Here is a 12,948-nt window from a genome sequence, read left to right on the forward strand (position 1 = left end):
CATCCTCCCAGTAGGAGGGAGGGAGGCATGCACAGTGTGGTGGGACCACTGTGAACACAACAGCATCCCACACACCCAAAAGATACGGAATTGTGGCTATCAGGGACGCAGGACAGAGTGGGAAGGAAGAGGACAGGGCCTGTATTCAGAGGGTCTCCAGGAACTGCCCACTGAGGCAAAGTGACATTCCCAGTCCTCTCTGATCCAGGTGGCCTGAGGTGGCAGCAGAACTCAGGGGACCTGTCCCTGGAGACCAGACACATCCCCCCTGAGGCATAGAGGGTGGTGGGAGGGTCTGATTCCCATGCTTCCCCCCTGACAGAAGCACCGGCTATCTCCCTGTGATGCTCATTGGTCAAGATAACGAAGCTGGCCCTCACTCACCTTCTCTCCGCGGCTCCCTTTTTCTCCCTATGAACCAAACAGAAAAGGAAGGGGTACGTTATTTTTGTACTGATCAGTTTGTACCTCGCTGCCAAGCCCTGATCCATTTCATTCAGGAGAGGTCACAGGGCATTAGGGACACGTACCTTCATACCCTGGTACCCGACTGGCCCAAGATCTCCGGGTCTTCCCTGGAACAGAACAAGAGATAGTCAGACATCCCTGGATAGCAGGGGAAGGGACCACTCAGCCCACCTCACCCCTCACTACAACTAGAAAGACCCACATAGAATCTTGAACCCAGGCAGGCCCGGGACAGGGTGGGTAGGGAAGAAGACAGGGCCTCTGTGAGGCTCCCAAAGGGTCTCCCAAGATCTCATGGCAAGCTCCAGGAAAGAACCCAGAACACTCAGGCGGGAGGAGAAGGGGACACAGTACCCAGAGGAGAGGGAGGGGATCCAGGTCACCATGAGGAGGGCTAGAAAGGAAGGGGAATTGCCAGGAGATTGATCATGGCCCAAAGCAGACTTGTTGGCCTGATCCCTGGGGCAGCCTTTCTTCCCCCAGTGCTCAGGGCTGCTGTTCTAGAAGTTTCTATGGCTCAGATCCCCAGTCTCAAGCTTCTCAGCACTTGTCCCAACTGTCACGCAGACAGTAACCCATACTCACAGGGTCTCCAGCTTCTCCCTTCTCTCCGGGAAGACCTGGCTTTCCTCGTTCCCCCTGGAAGGCAAAGGAGATCAGCTCAAGGGGAACAGGTCAGGAGCTATGCCCATCTGTCCTTGAAAGCTGGGCAAGACCCCTTAGGCATGAGAAAGATCTACAGAGCAATTCCACCCAGGTTCCAGAGTTCTTCTGGCCATGATTCTGGGTCTGCCTGGGTTCTGGGAGTCTTCCCGGGTTCCTCAGGCTGTGCCACCCTAGACTTGGGCCTAGACTTTGTCTCTGCTCACAAGTTCTCAAGACAGAGCAGGTGTGGTACTCTAGGCCTAGAAAAACAGGGAGACCCAGCAAGAAAGCTCCCTGGGGTGGGGTGGGGGGATATCTCAGCTTTGTGGGTGACGGCCATGTGGCAGGAGAGCCACCCTAGATCTGACCCCAGCATCTCCCATAGTGTTCAGATTTGTCCCATGTGAGTCACAGTAGGACTTGGACCCCCCCAGTTTCATTCCCAACTCCACCATAAGGTCTTTGATTTCAAGAATGGAGTCGATGCCAAACCAACTTTAAGCCTGAAGGCAGTCTTGGGGACCACAAGGGGGAGACTCTGCATTTCCAACGCCCATACCCCAAACCACATTTAAGAGATGTCCAGTCTTTGTCCCTGGACAAAAGCGCCTGCCCAGCCAGTGTCGGGTGTCCAAGATTCCCAAAGGGGTGGGCGTAGAGCTAGGGCTCCCAGTGACTCGATCTCAAGAGAAGCAAGGCAATTTCAGCCACTCACCTCATACCCGGGGTCACCTCGGGGACCAGGAGGTCCTCTGGCAGCCTGAAAGAAACAAGAGACCTCTCTTCATCCTCAGACCCTAGACAAGGGTCAAGGGGCCAGCAGGGAAAGTGGACCACACTTACCTGGCAGTCAAAGGTACAGCACTGTGGAAGAAAGGGATAGGAGATCAGTCAGAGTCCAAACGCAGGGGATGGATGCTCCAACAAGGACAGGAAAGGGCCCTGGGACACTCACTCCAACAGGGGGACACACTGGCAGGGCTAGGACCCACGTAAGACACAGGCCCTGACGTGGCTCAGGGGGGCACACTTACCACTTGTTCCACGTTATTTTTCTGAAATGGAAACCAAAAGGTGAGTTAGTCTCTCCTCTGGGCCCAGGCTTTCTTCCCCCACCCAAAGAGGTCAGCACTCACAATCATTTCCACAATGGTGTCAATGGTCTGGCTGATGGTCTCTTCAGCATCAAGGCTATGCCCCCAGTCCGCCGCTGTGAAGTTGCGCCGGTATGTGTGGTCTGTGGCGATGATGCTTAGACGTGGCTCCTGGGCGCATGGAGGAGGAGAGAATGAATGACCTCCGAAAGGCCATGCACCACCGGGAACTGGGTGGTGGTTGTAGAGCCAAGCCTCAGGGGGTGGGGTCAGCCCTTTGAAGGGCTAGGACTATCTGCTGGAGTGTCTGCACCCCAAGGGTCATACCAGGGGCCCAGCAGGTGGGAGGGGCCTTGAAACAGACAGTCTGTGTGTACCCAAATATTAGCAGAGAAGACTCCAGTGACTCTGGGGCCCAGATGGCAGGAGCCCAGAGGCCCTCCATCTTGTGTGTTGAGAGCGTAAAAGGAGGTGGGGTCTTACTAGGTGGTCAGGTGTGATGGCCACGGAGAACACTTTGATGCCCAGATGCTTGGCCTCGTTGACTGCATCTTCAAGGCCCCCACATGGTTCCTTGTAGCCCTCTAGGGGGTGCCCATCAGTCACCACGATCAGGTACTTGTTCTCCTTGAGGTGGGAGCCCCTGGAGAGGTGAGCAGCATGAGACCCCTTCTCTAGGGCTCAGAGCCTGGGAACCTGAGCTGAGACCCTCAGAGCTGGTGACCAGAGGTCCAGGAGAAGGACCTGAGGAAGCTCTGGACATGCTGTCCCCTGTCACCCAGGGACCAGGATTCCCCATTGATCGTGATTATAAAGGAGCAGGTCTTGTTACATGGGCACATCTTTGAGATGCACTGTCAGGGAAGGCACCTGTTCTTAGTGTGCATGCTAAGTAGGTATCATCTCAGGATGCCCTGGACCCCAAATCTCTGAGAACAAGAGAGCCAGGGGTGACCCTGGGCTACTGGGGGTTGGTGGTGTCCTGTGGAAGGCAACTGGTGTAAGAGGTAGAGGGACTCACAGATACCCTCGAACTGTTTCACCCTAAACAATGCAATGGCCTCTCTGAGCAAGAGGTCAGAGTAGGGTAGAGGGCCACACAGACATTGGGGCTTTTCCACACGACGTGCAAGTTCATTCTGTGGATCGCACGGGGCAGCCATGCCCTAGGCCATATCTCCAACTCAGCCACTAACCTTCTCACCTCATACAGCTACAGATGGGAGACAGGGCCTAGCACAGCCCGTACAATTTTATCACACATTGGTGTTAACGTGGAGGGGCCCAGTGGACCTCGGAATGGGGCTCAGCCGTGCAGCCTCACAATGCTGGGGTATCTCAATGAAGCCGCAGAAGGGAAGAGGGGTGAGGGGCTGGTATTTCTCCCCTGAGCTGGCTGCACGGGGTAGAGTCATAGCCACCTGGGACAGTTCAATGCCTGGGTCATTATGGGAAGGCATCGAGCCAGATGAGGAAAGGGCCTCAGACCCACACATGATGGGACGTGGAAGAAGCCATTCCGCCTGCCACTAAAAAACTTCAGGCGATGCCAAAGCTGTCCTGCAGTAACTGGCTGCTCTCTCCATCTCTCCCTACGTCACTATCTGCTTCTCTGTCACCTCTTTCTCTGGGTGGTGACCAGGGTCATTTAGTTCACTGGTTGAGACAGTGACGAGACACATGGATGGCTGGAGATTGGGGGTATGGCCCTGCGGACCCTGGCAAGGTGAAAAGGTTTGTGGCTACAGGCACATTGCCCCCCTGAGGTAGAGTTTCTAGACCCCAGCCCAGCCTTTGATGGGTAACGGGTAGCCTGGCGTGGTTCACCTGGCCATGGAAAAATGGGTCAAGGAGGCCCTGTAGCACACAGGTTAAGAAGGTCTGTGTCTGAAGTCACCAGAGACCATCCTGGTTGATAGAGTTAGACATGACAGGCCCGAATTGGGCCCTTGTGAATGGCCAGGATTGGGCCCTTGTGAATGGCCCGGATTGGGCCCTTGTGAATGGCCCGGATTGGGCCCTTGTGAACGGCCCTGCACCACTCACCCTATGAGCAGCTCCTCCAGCCCCTTCTTAATGGCGCAGTCAGTGTAGGTGCCTTTGCCGAAGTACTTGACCGCATCCACGCTAGCCTTGAGCTCATCGCGGCCACTGGGCATGCGCGTGAGCCCTCGGATGATCTCCACTTCATCGCTGTAGTGCAGGGCACCCGCATTCCAAACCAGGTTACGGTCACACCGGTAGTACCTGAGAGTCACAGGTAGGACGAGGTGAGGGGGGGCTTCACTCTAACCTGCACGAAGGGACTGGCTGTCCCAGCCAAGGGTGATCTCACAGATGATCAGGCGGCTCAGGGTCCCCACAATGGGCATGGCTGGACAAACCAACCTAGGTCTCAACTGAGCTATAAATATGACCCCAGCTGGGGCCACAGACCCCCATGTACTGCAGAGGGCTGGGTGAGGACAGAAGCAGGCACAGGCTAGTTCTAAATAGGACAGGTGGGTTTCTGAAGTGGGTTCAAGTTGCCTCCACCTTGTCGGCCACACAGCTCTCCAAGGCCTGCTATGGTGGCCCATGCAGGACATCAGGAGACAGGGTAACCAAGGCCTCTGGAGTAAAATGTAATTCCATCCATACCATAGGATATCCATATCATGGATGCTGAGTAAAGGGACCGAGGCCACCTCACTGCCTTCTATATTAGGACCTCCCTTTTTCTTCCTAGGGCCTCAGATTTGTTCATTAAGTTAATTAAGTTCTAGAACTCCACAGTCCCTGAGGTGGCAGCCCTGGGGGTAAATGGTTTGCTCCAGCATTCCAGAGCCACAGTCTCTACGGGCAGGGCCCTGGGCCCTGACTGGTTAGCTAGTAAGGCTGAAGATCACACTGTCTGAGTTCCCATCCTCACACTGGCCGACCGCTGTGCAGGGACCCTGCTATGGGGAGAGGCTCATTACCTATGCCTTTCCTCAGGACCTGCCCTAGCCCCACCCTCTGTCCTCAGGGTCCCACTGAGGAGGGAGTGAGAAAGGGGGTACATGAAGCATGCTGTATCCCATGCACCCCTACTCGCAGCCTGTGTTGAGGACACTGGGGACTTAGGCAGACACTCTGAAGTCCATGTGGATCAGGTGGGGTCCAGCTGCATGGAGGACTCCAGGCATGAGGCATAAGTATTTATCTGACTGACTCCCCAAACTCCTGTCTGTGTTTGGAGTGTGGAGAGGCCGCATCTCTCCTCAGTCCTGCCGGCGAGGTAATTCCTCCCCACTGTCCCATCTCACACTCGGCCAGCCTCCCTCCTGCTCCACCGCTCCCCCACCCAGCTGCACCACACAGGATGGAGTCCTGAAGAGGGAAGTTAAGGCTCAGCTCTGCATGCAGGTCCACCCCCTCCCCAAGCCCATACAGGATAGGCCAAGGCAAGTTCATGCTACCTGTCTCTCAGGTTGTCTATGAAGCGCTTGGTGAAGGACTTCACCTTGTCCACCAGGGCCCCATAGGGTTTCAGCCTCAAGGCCACACTTTCCGACGTGTCCAGCACGAAGAATAGATCCACAGGGCAGTCTGAGCCAGGGAAGGTCCCATAAGGTCATTCAGCCATGCCTTGAGCCCCGCTGGGAGCACCAGACCCCCTTCACACATCCCCATTCAGGCCAGAGGCTCCCTGAGACACCATCCCTTCTTAGTAGTAGAGCCTGGGCAGGTGATGGCGGCCCACCAGCCACCTGCCTAGTAGGCGACACCCAGCAGGGTCCGAAGGACACCCAAGGTGTCCTGTCCCTTGAACAGAGCCTCACTCAGAGTGGCCTTGGCCAGTTACAGAGGGCAGAGACTGCCTGGGAGAACTGGATTATTTCTCATTTGGTTCTCAGGTTCAACTCAAAGCCATGACCTCACACTCAGGTATGAGGGGACAGGTCATCTATCTGGCTGTCAGGCAAAGAGAGATAGCAGTTCTGAGGCCTTCAACAGTCATTCACCCAGGACAGAAAACAGACCAGGCGAGGTAGCCACAGGCTCCTCTTCATTGGTAGGTCCCCCTGGAGTCTCCAGCTCTGTCACCTCCCTAGCATGGAGAGACTTGAGGTGACAGGACCCCAGGACCTTGTGGGTGGGTGCAGTATTCCAGCTGCTTCAAGATGGGCACTGAGTGGAATGCAGGCTTGGACAAGGGACAAGGCCCCTTCTCAGTGGCTCTCCACAGGATTAAGACAAAATGGGACTTGTGACAGTACCCAGGTTGTGGGGAGTGGGGTGGGAGGGTAAGCATTGAGTTTATCTACTTCCAGGCAGTCAGGCAGCTAAACACAGTGCTCGGGAGTGCAGTAAGCTCACTCACCTTGGAAGGCAATAGCCTTGGGGCCCTGGAAGTCCTGTGCAGCCACCCAGCAGGCCTGTAGCAGCAGGGGCAGCAGAGCGTGGGCCAGCCTCATGTTTCTGGCTGGCCTGCGGGTCCCCATTAAGTGCGGGCCAGGGTCAGGGTGGGCGCTGGTAATGGCAGAGTAAGAGGATGTCTCCGCTTGCTGCAGTTAGAGCCCAGGGCTGTTGGGAGCCAGTGAGGGTGGAGGGAGGGAGGGAGGGAGGTGCAAAGAGGGGAGGGATCAGGAGAGGAGGGGGAGAGGAAGGGGAGGGCCTCAGAGCTGAGTGAGTCACAGCTTCGGGTCTCTGGAACCTTGAAAAAAAAAAACCCTCTCCTTAAGGGTTTTATGAACCGAGATACTCCTGGGCTGTGGAATTCCAGTGGCCACAGCGTGTGGGGTGTTTCCTCGCCCATAGTCAACTACCCTGTGTAAAGAATAAAATATAGTGTGTACAGAATATGTGATCCCGAAAGAAGTTCAGGAAATATTTCTGACAGTTTCATTCCAAATACTGCCTGTGGGACTGACCAACCCAGTTTACGGGTGTGAGTACCAACTCCTACAAACGTGGCTTTCTCAGGCGCTGGAGAATTCCATGCCCCTGTCTCTTCGGTCTAGTTAAATACTTACTTGTCAAAGGTATTTTCATCTTTACTACGGGAAAACCAAGTTGTCAACAACAACCATATGGATGTGTTTGTAGAAGTCTCTCTCTCTGGGGTGGTGGTCGTAGTGGTGGTGATGGTGGTGGTGGTGTGTGTGTATACTGATAAAGTCCCTGAGGAGAGGGCACCAGACAAAGCCAGAGCCATCCTTGCCCAGAGAAAATCCCAGAAGACTGGTGTAGTTGCTGGAACACAAGAGCTTGATTACAAATAGTAACATCATTAATAGTAAAAGTTCTTTAAAGAAAACCAACAGTGACACTTGATCCCAGGACTCCCTGTGATTGCATCCTTTGTCTTCATGCCTGTCTGACAAAAGAGACTGTGTCGCCATGGTGTGCACACGGTCTTATTGGCACAAATCTCATTGCCCCTCTTGTGTTTCCCAGGATGGGTGGATGATAGCGCAGAAGAAGCCTCAGGATGGGAAGCACAGCTCAGTGGTGCAGTCAGCTGTGCTTGGGGGTGTTCTACACAAGGAATTCAGAGCAGACTCTTCAAACGGCTTCATTTGTCCTTTTGTAGCTGGTCTCGGCGGCCCTACGACAGCTGCTTTTCCTCTCCTCAGGTTGTCTCTGTGGACAGGAGAGCCGTGCTGGAGAGAATACACGGCGAGTCCTGGAGAATCCCAGCCACTTGGTCCCCCGCTGCAGCCACCTGGTCCCCCGCTGCAGCCACCTGGTCCCCCGCTGCAGCCACCTGGTCCCCCACTGCCACTGCTGCAGGTCCACACATGGCCCTTTCCATCCCATGGCAACGCCGTTCCTTCATTCCTTCATGCTCCCTCATCCCGCTCTCTGCCTCTTTACCTCTGTGTTTTGCTGCCTTTCCCCACCCCAGGACCACTTTAGGCTCCTATGGAGGCTACTAGGGCTATATCTGGACAAGCTCCTTGATATTTACCCTTGACTCCAATCTTTGCCAGGCTGCAGGTCATTTTTGGGTGTATCTCTCCTGGGCAGTGTGCCCCCGAAGCCAGCCTGGTCTTTAGTGCTTTGGAGAAAACTGCCCTAAGCCATGGGAAGATTAGGACTGGAAAAGTGTGGGGTACCAAGGGCGCTGAGACTCAACCTGTATAAATAGATGTCTTAATTCACATGTGTGTGTGTCCAAAAAGTCCAGAGCAGCAGCAAGCCCACAGCTCGCTTCCCATGACCTGAGGTTCTCTCTTCCCTTGCAGACCTGCCTACAGTCCCTGGGGGACTCAGGGCTAGGCAACCCCTGGATCTAAAATTCCAAACCAAGTTCCAGAGACTTTGTCAGGTCTCAAGTACCCACACAGGATGGCTGGGGGTCAGTGAGTCAAGTGGGCAGCCTTGGCGCAAGGCTGCTAAGCAGGAGGGTCCGGGCTGAAGGGGAGGGAAGAGCAGGAGAGCCTAAGGGGCTCTTTCCTATTTCCAGCTCTTTGTAATGGGGGAGGGAGAGTGTCACCCGAAAAAGTGAGTAGAAACTGGAAAGAATGAAAACCCCACAGAAACTGCTTTTGCCAGCCCCTGGGTGGCTCTGAAGTCTTGGGCGTGGTCAGGAAGGAGTGAAGAACCATTTTTCTCCACGGAGCAACAGCGCCTCCTCTGCCTGCAGACGACCAGTCCCAGCAGCTCCCAGCCTCTTTTTTTTTTTTTTTTTTTATTGAGAAAAGGAAAAAAAAAACAAGTTTCCACCTCCTCCCAGCCTCCCATTTCCCTCCCCCTCCTCCCACCCTTCCCCCCCTCATCCCACCCTTCTCCCCCTCTCCCCACTCCTCTCCCCCTCCCTCTCCAGTCCAATGGGCAGTCAGGGTTCCCTGCCCTGTGGTAAGTCCTAGGTCCTCCCCCCTCCGTCTATATTTAGGAAGGTGAACATCCAAACTGGCTAGGCTCCCGCAAAGCCAGCACATTAAGTAGGATCAAAACCCCGTGCCATTGTCCTTAGCTTCTCATCAGTCCTCATTGTTCGCCATGTTCAGAGAGACCAGTTATATCCCATGCTTTTTCCGTCACAGTCCAGCTGGCCTTGGTGAGCTCCCAATAGATCAGCTCCACTGTCTCAATGGGTGGGTGCACCCCTAGTGGTCCCGACTTCGTTGCTCATGTTCTCCCTCCTTCTGCTCCTCATTGGGACCTTGAGAGCTCAGTCCACTGCTCCAGTGTGGGTCTATGTCTCTAACGCCATCCATCATCCCAGCCTCTTTTGAAAGTGTCTTCTCGGACAGGGAACCCTGATTGCTTTTGGGGCTGAGGAGGGTGGGGGACTTAATTGGGGGATGGGGAGGGAAATGGGAGGCGGTGGCAGGGAAGAGACAGAAATCTTTAATAAATAAATAAATTAAAAAAATAAAATAATAAAAAAATCAGAAAAAAAAAGAAAGTGTTTTCTCTTCCAGCGCTTTGAGGAAGAAGAAGAAAAAAATTTAAAGCTTGCTTTTGGGGAAGGTAGGGGTATTTAATCTCACTCAAATCCTGCTTAGTGTATGGGCCCCAGAGGCCATAGGCTACCATCATGGGAACCATTTTTGTGTCTTACTTAGAAATGTTTTAGAAAACCAGAAGGCAAAAATCCCTTATCTGCGTCTGTAAGAACTGCTGTGGCTTTGGGTGATGCGCAATGGGCGGCAGATCCCTGCCTCTGTGGTGCCTGCCTGCCCAGGCATACATACATACATGGGGTCTCCTACTAGGAGGGGACAGGCTGTGATGCAGGGGTCTTATGATCGGGTAGTGGGGTCTTCAGGGAGGAGGGCTACAGATAAGAGAGGCCGGGGAGGCCCCCTGCTCTGGTCTTGAGCCAATGTGCCCTGGTAGTGACGTACTAGCTAGACCCTACTGACCCTCTGTGGTCTCAGTTGGTGACTGCCATGCCAGTCTGCGTTCCTTGTAGCTCTTGCTGTCTCTCAGGGCCTGCCCACAGTTGGGGACAGCAAGGGCCCCCATAACATACCCTGTTGTGCCTAGGCTTACAAATCAGGCCATCATCCATGTCATCCAGCCGCGGCAGTACTGGCTGTGGTTAGTTCAAAGTCCAGACCATGCGGCCTACTGACCAGGCCCTTCTGGAACTCTGGTGGCTCAGGGACCTTTCAACCACACTCTTCATGGTCTGGTGGTCCACTTGGTCAGCTACATAGGACCAAGGATAAGGGGCTTTTGCTGTGAGACCTGAAGGCTGTAGCACAAATCCCCAGTGCCCTGTGTTTGGATGGGCATTGTAGCCCAGGTAGAAAGTCCCTTTGAGTGGAGGCCTGGGCTCACTGGTCCCACACCAAGTTTCTGGTTTTAATGGTATAGTCATAACCTTAAATGCTGGTTTCAAATATCAGCCTGTGCCTTTCAGATCCCCAAGGAGCTAGGTCCAGACTTGGGATTCTGCTGATCTCTGGCCCTGTGGGCAGCATCTTGGTGACCCCCCTTGCCCTCCCAGGACAGTTCAGACATGACTAGTGCCCTCCATGGGCTCAACCCAAGAAAATCGGTTAGAAAAGGGATCCCAAAGGCTGCAGGCTGCAGGGCAGAGGACACGTGTGGAACAGGGTTCCCTGACCTGAGGGTGTGTGTCACAGCCAAGGATGCTGGCTGCCTACTGCACACCGACTCCAAGGCCTCACAGCTGAAGGGAGAAGCCACATGTTTGGCAACTGCTTTACCCCATTTACTGAGCTTCCCAATACACAAACGCTGGTGCCCAGCATTTTCACAGCCTGGGCAATTCCAGGAGCCTCTTAACTGGACAAGGAGTTTGTCCATCCCGCACTCCAGGCAAAGCGGGAAGAAGAGAGATCTGGGATTTTCCAGTCCTAGAAAAAAGCCACATGCCTTCAGAGAGAGCGGTGACATGAGCCCAGGGGGACAGGCGTGGAATCCAAAGGATGGGGTTACCCAGTGTTTGAAGGGCCCACTTTGGGGGCTGTGGGATTTCCGGAATGTCTTCAGTCTTTCGCAGGGTGTGGGCCCTGGAGAGCTGCCTTTATTGCCAACACCAAAGACCCAAACCCTCTTTACATTGGCTGAACAAAGACCGCGTTGTTCCCTGTATTGCCTCGACTGTCTAGTGAACTTTCCTCCCAACTTAGAATATGACTCATCAAAGAAAATAATGTTTTCCATGAGCTGCACTCTGTTTCCATGACTCCTTACTGTGGATGTTGGAACTAGGAGAGATGCCTGGCAGGCATGTGGCCCCACCCAGAGGCCCCACACAGGGGACTCCCCTGTTCCCCTGTTCTGCACCTCAGCACGGACAACAATTCTTCTTCATTCTGGGGAGCCCACATCCCCTTGGCACTGGCACATAGGGTCCTATGATGTAGCTGAGGCCAGACCGGGCTACATGCCTGAGGTACACCGTGGACAGGGTGGCTCCTGTCTCTTAGGGTGGCTCCTGTCTCTTACCTCCTGTTTACCAAATGCCAAGTGAGTCACCTGGGCAGAGAACTGGCTTGGTGACATCTCATGGGGCAGGACGATGCTCACTGTCTGGGTTTCCAGAGCCACTGATGTGAAAAATGTAATCCTGGAGCCACCACCAGGGATGACCATCATCTGAGCTGTGGGCCCTCAGCAACCACTTGGTACTAGCTGACAAAGATCCTCTCATTGGTGGCCAGACAGGGAAGGTAGTGCTCTGGGGAGGAGCACCGTAATATATCGCTGGGGCCACATTGATCTGCTCATGGGGGGCAGGGGGATAAAGCCAAGTACTTCATATATCAGGTTAGGGGAACTATACAAAGCTTTAGTTCCTACCACTGTCCCCAATATGGGCACAATATTGTCCATCTCAGGATATGCGAAGTGGGCAGGGTAACTTGGTAGTATCTCCCCAACTGGCATGCACCTCTGCAGCCAGGAATTTCCCCTAGAGATGGGGTATAAAATTATATCACCATGTGAGTCTGCATGGGCCCCACATTATAACAACAACAACAACAACAACAACAACAAAGCAGTAATGTTTGAAGGTGCCGTAAGAGGGGCTGGGCTGTTGAATAAGCCCAAAGCTATACAGTAGTCCTAAGACCACGAGACTGAGCTGGGTGGGCACTGGAGTGTGGGGTGGCACCAGGGTCCCATAGCGAACAGAAATTGAGAGGTCCGAGGTCTCCCTACAGAGCAAGCTAGGTGGGGCCTGATTTACACAGGGGTGGTCTCTCATCATGAGGCAGATAGGCAGCTCACTGTTCTAGGCCATGCCCACGGTGCCCAATTGATTGCTCCATGGAGGCAGATCCCCTTCACTGGTTCCCCTCAACCCACTGTGCTCAGTGATTCCAACTTATTCGGCTCCCAGGCTGCACATGAACCTGATTTATTTTTGGTTCTGTTGTTTGAAAACTGACAGTTTTATTTTCTCATGAGAAGCAGCCAGGGAAGCTCTGGTTGCGTGCAGTCGTTTGAAAGAGACACGATAAAGCTAAAATGGGCAGCGTGCACGATGCCCAAAGAGACCAGCAAGGCAGAGCCAAGCAGCCAAGGGTAAGTGGGAAATCCCAGGCTTCCCTTCCCTGCGAGGCCTGGCTGGGAGCTCAAGGATACGTAATGATGCTGATGCTGGCGACTTGGCCTGAGGGGCTCTAAGGCTGTCCGGGGCTGTCCCAAAGCCCACAAATCTGAGGGTAGATATTCTTGAAGCCCTGGCTGGCAATGGAGACTGAGAATTCATGTAGCATTTGCAATCCTCTTCCTCTGAGGAGGAGGAGACTTCTCCAGAAAAGCAGCTGACCCACGCTACAGGCTG

The 12,948-nt window shown here is 54.1% G+C and overlaps 1 protein-coding gene across 1 annotated transcript in view; it reads right to left on the reverse strand.

Moving 5' to 3' along the window:
- Col6a1 (collagen type VI alpha 1 chain) overlaps nucleotides 1-6,754 on the reverse strand; it is an 18,005-nt gene extending 11,251 nt beyond the window's left edge. The window contains exons 1-11 of the mRNA XM_005360233.2: nucleotides 6,553-6,754; nucleotides 5,648-5,777; nucleotides 4,254-4,454; nucleotides 2,691-2,850; nucleotides 2,250-2,378; nucleotides 2,148-2,168; nucleotides 1,957-1,977; nucleotides 1,829-1,873; nucleotides 1,054-1,107; nucleotides 531-575; nucleotides 385-411 (exon numbers count right to left, since the gene is read on the reverse strand). Coding sequence (XP_005360290.1) covers nucleotides 385-411; nucleotides 531-575; nucleotides 1,054-1,107; nucleotides 1,829-1,873; nucleotides 1,957-1,977; nucleotides 2,148-2,168; nucleotides 2,250-2,378; nucleotides 2,691-2,850; nucleotides 4,254-4,454; nucleotides 5,648-5,777; nucleotides 6,553-6,673 — 954 coding nt within the window. The 5' untranslated portion in view covers nucleotides 6,674-6,754. The remainder of the gene's footprint in view (nucleotides 1-384; nucleotides 412-530; nucleotides 576-1,053; nucleotides 1,108-1,828; nucleotides 1,874-1,956; nucleotides 1,978-2,147; nucleotides 2,169-2,249; nucleotides 2,379-2,690; nucleotides 2,851-4,253; nucleotides 4,455-5,647; nucleotides 5,778-6,552) is intronic.
- Nucleotides 6,755-12,948: the final 6,194 nt, after the last annotated feature.

The sequence above is a fragment of the Microtus ochrogaster genome, linkage group LG2, assembly GCF_000317375.1.
Source record: "Microtus ochrogaster isolate Prairie Vole_2 linkage group LG2, MicOch1.0, whole genome shotgun sequence".
NCBI classification, from domain to species: Eukaryota; Metazoa; Chordata; class Mammalia; order Rodentia; family Cricetidae; genus Microtus; species Microtus ochrogaster.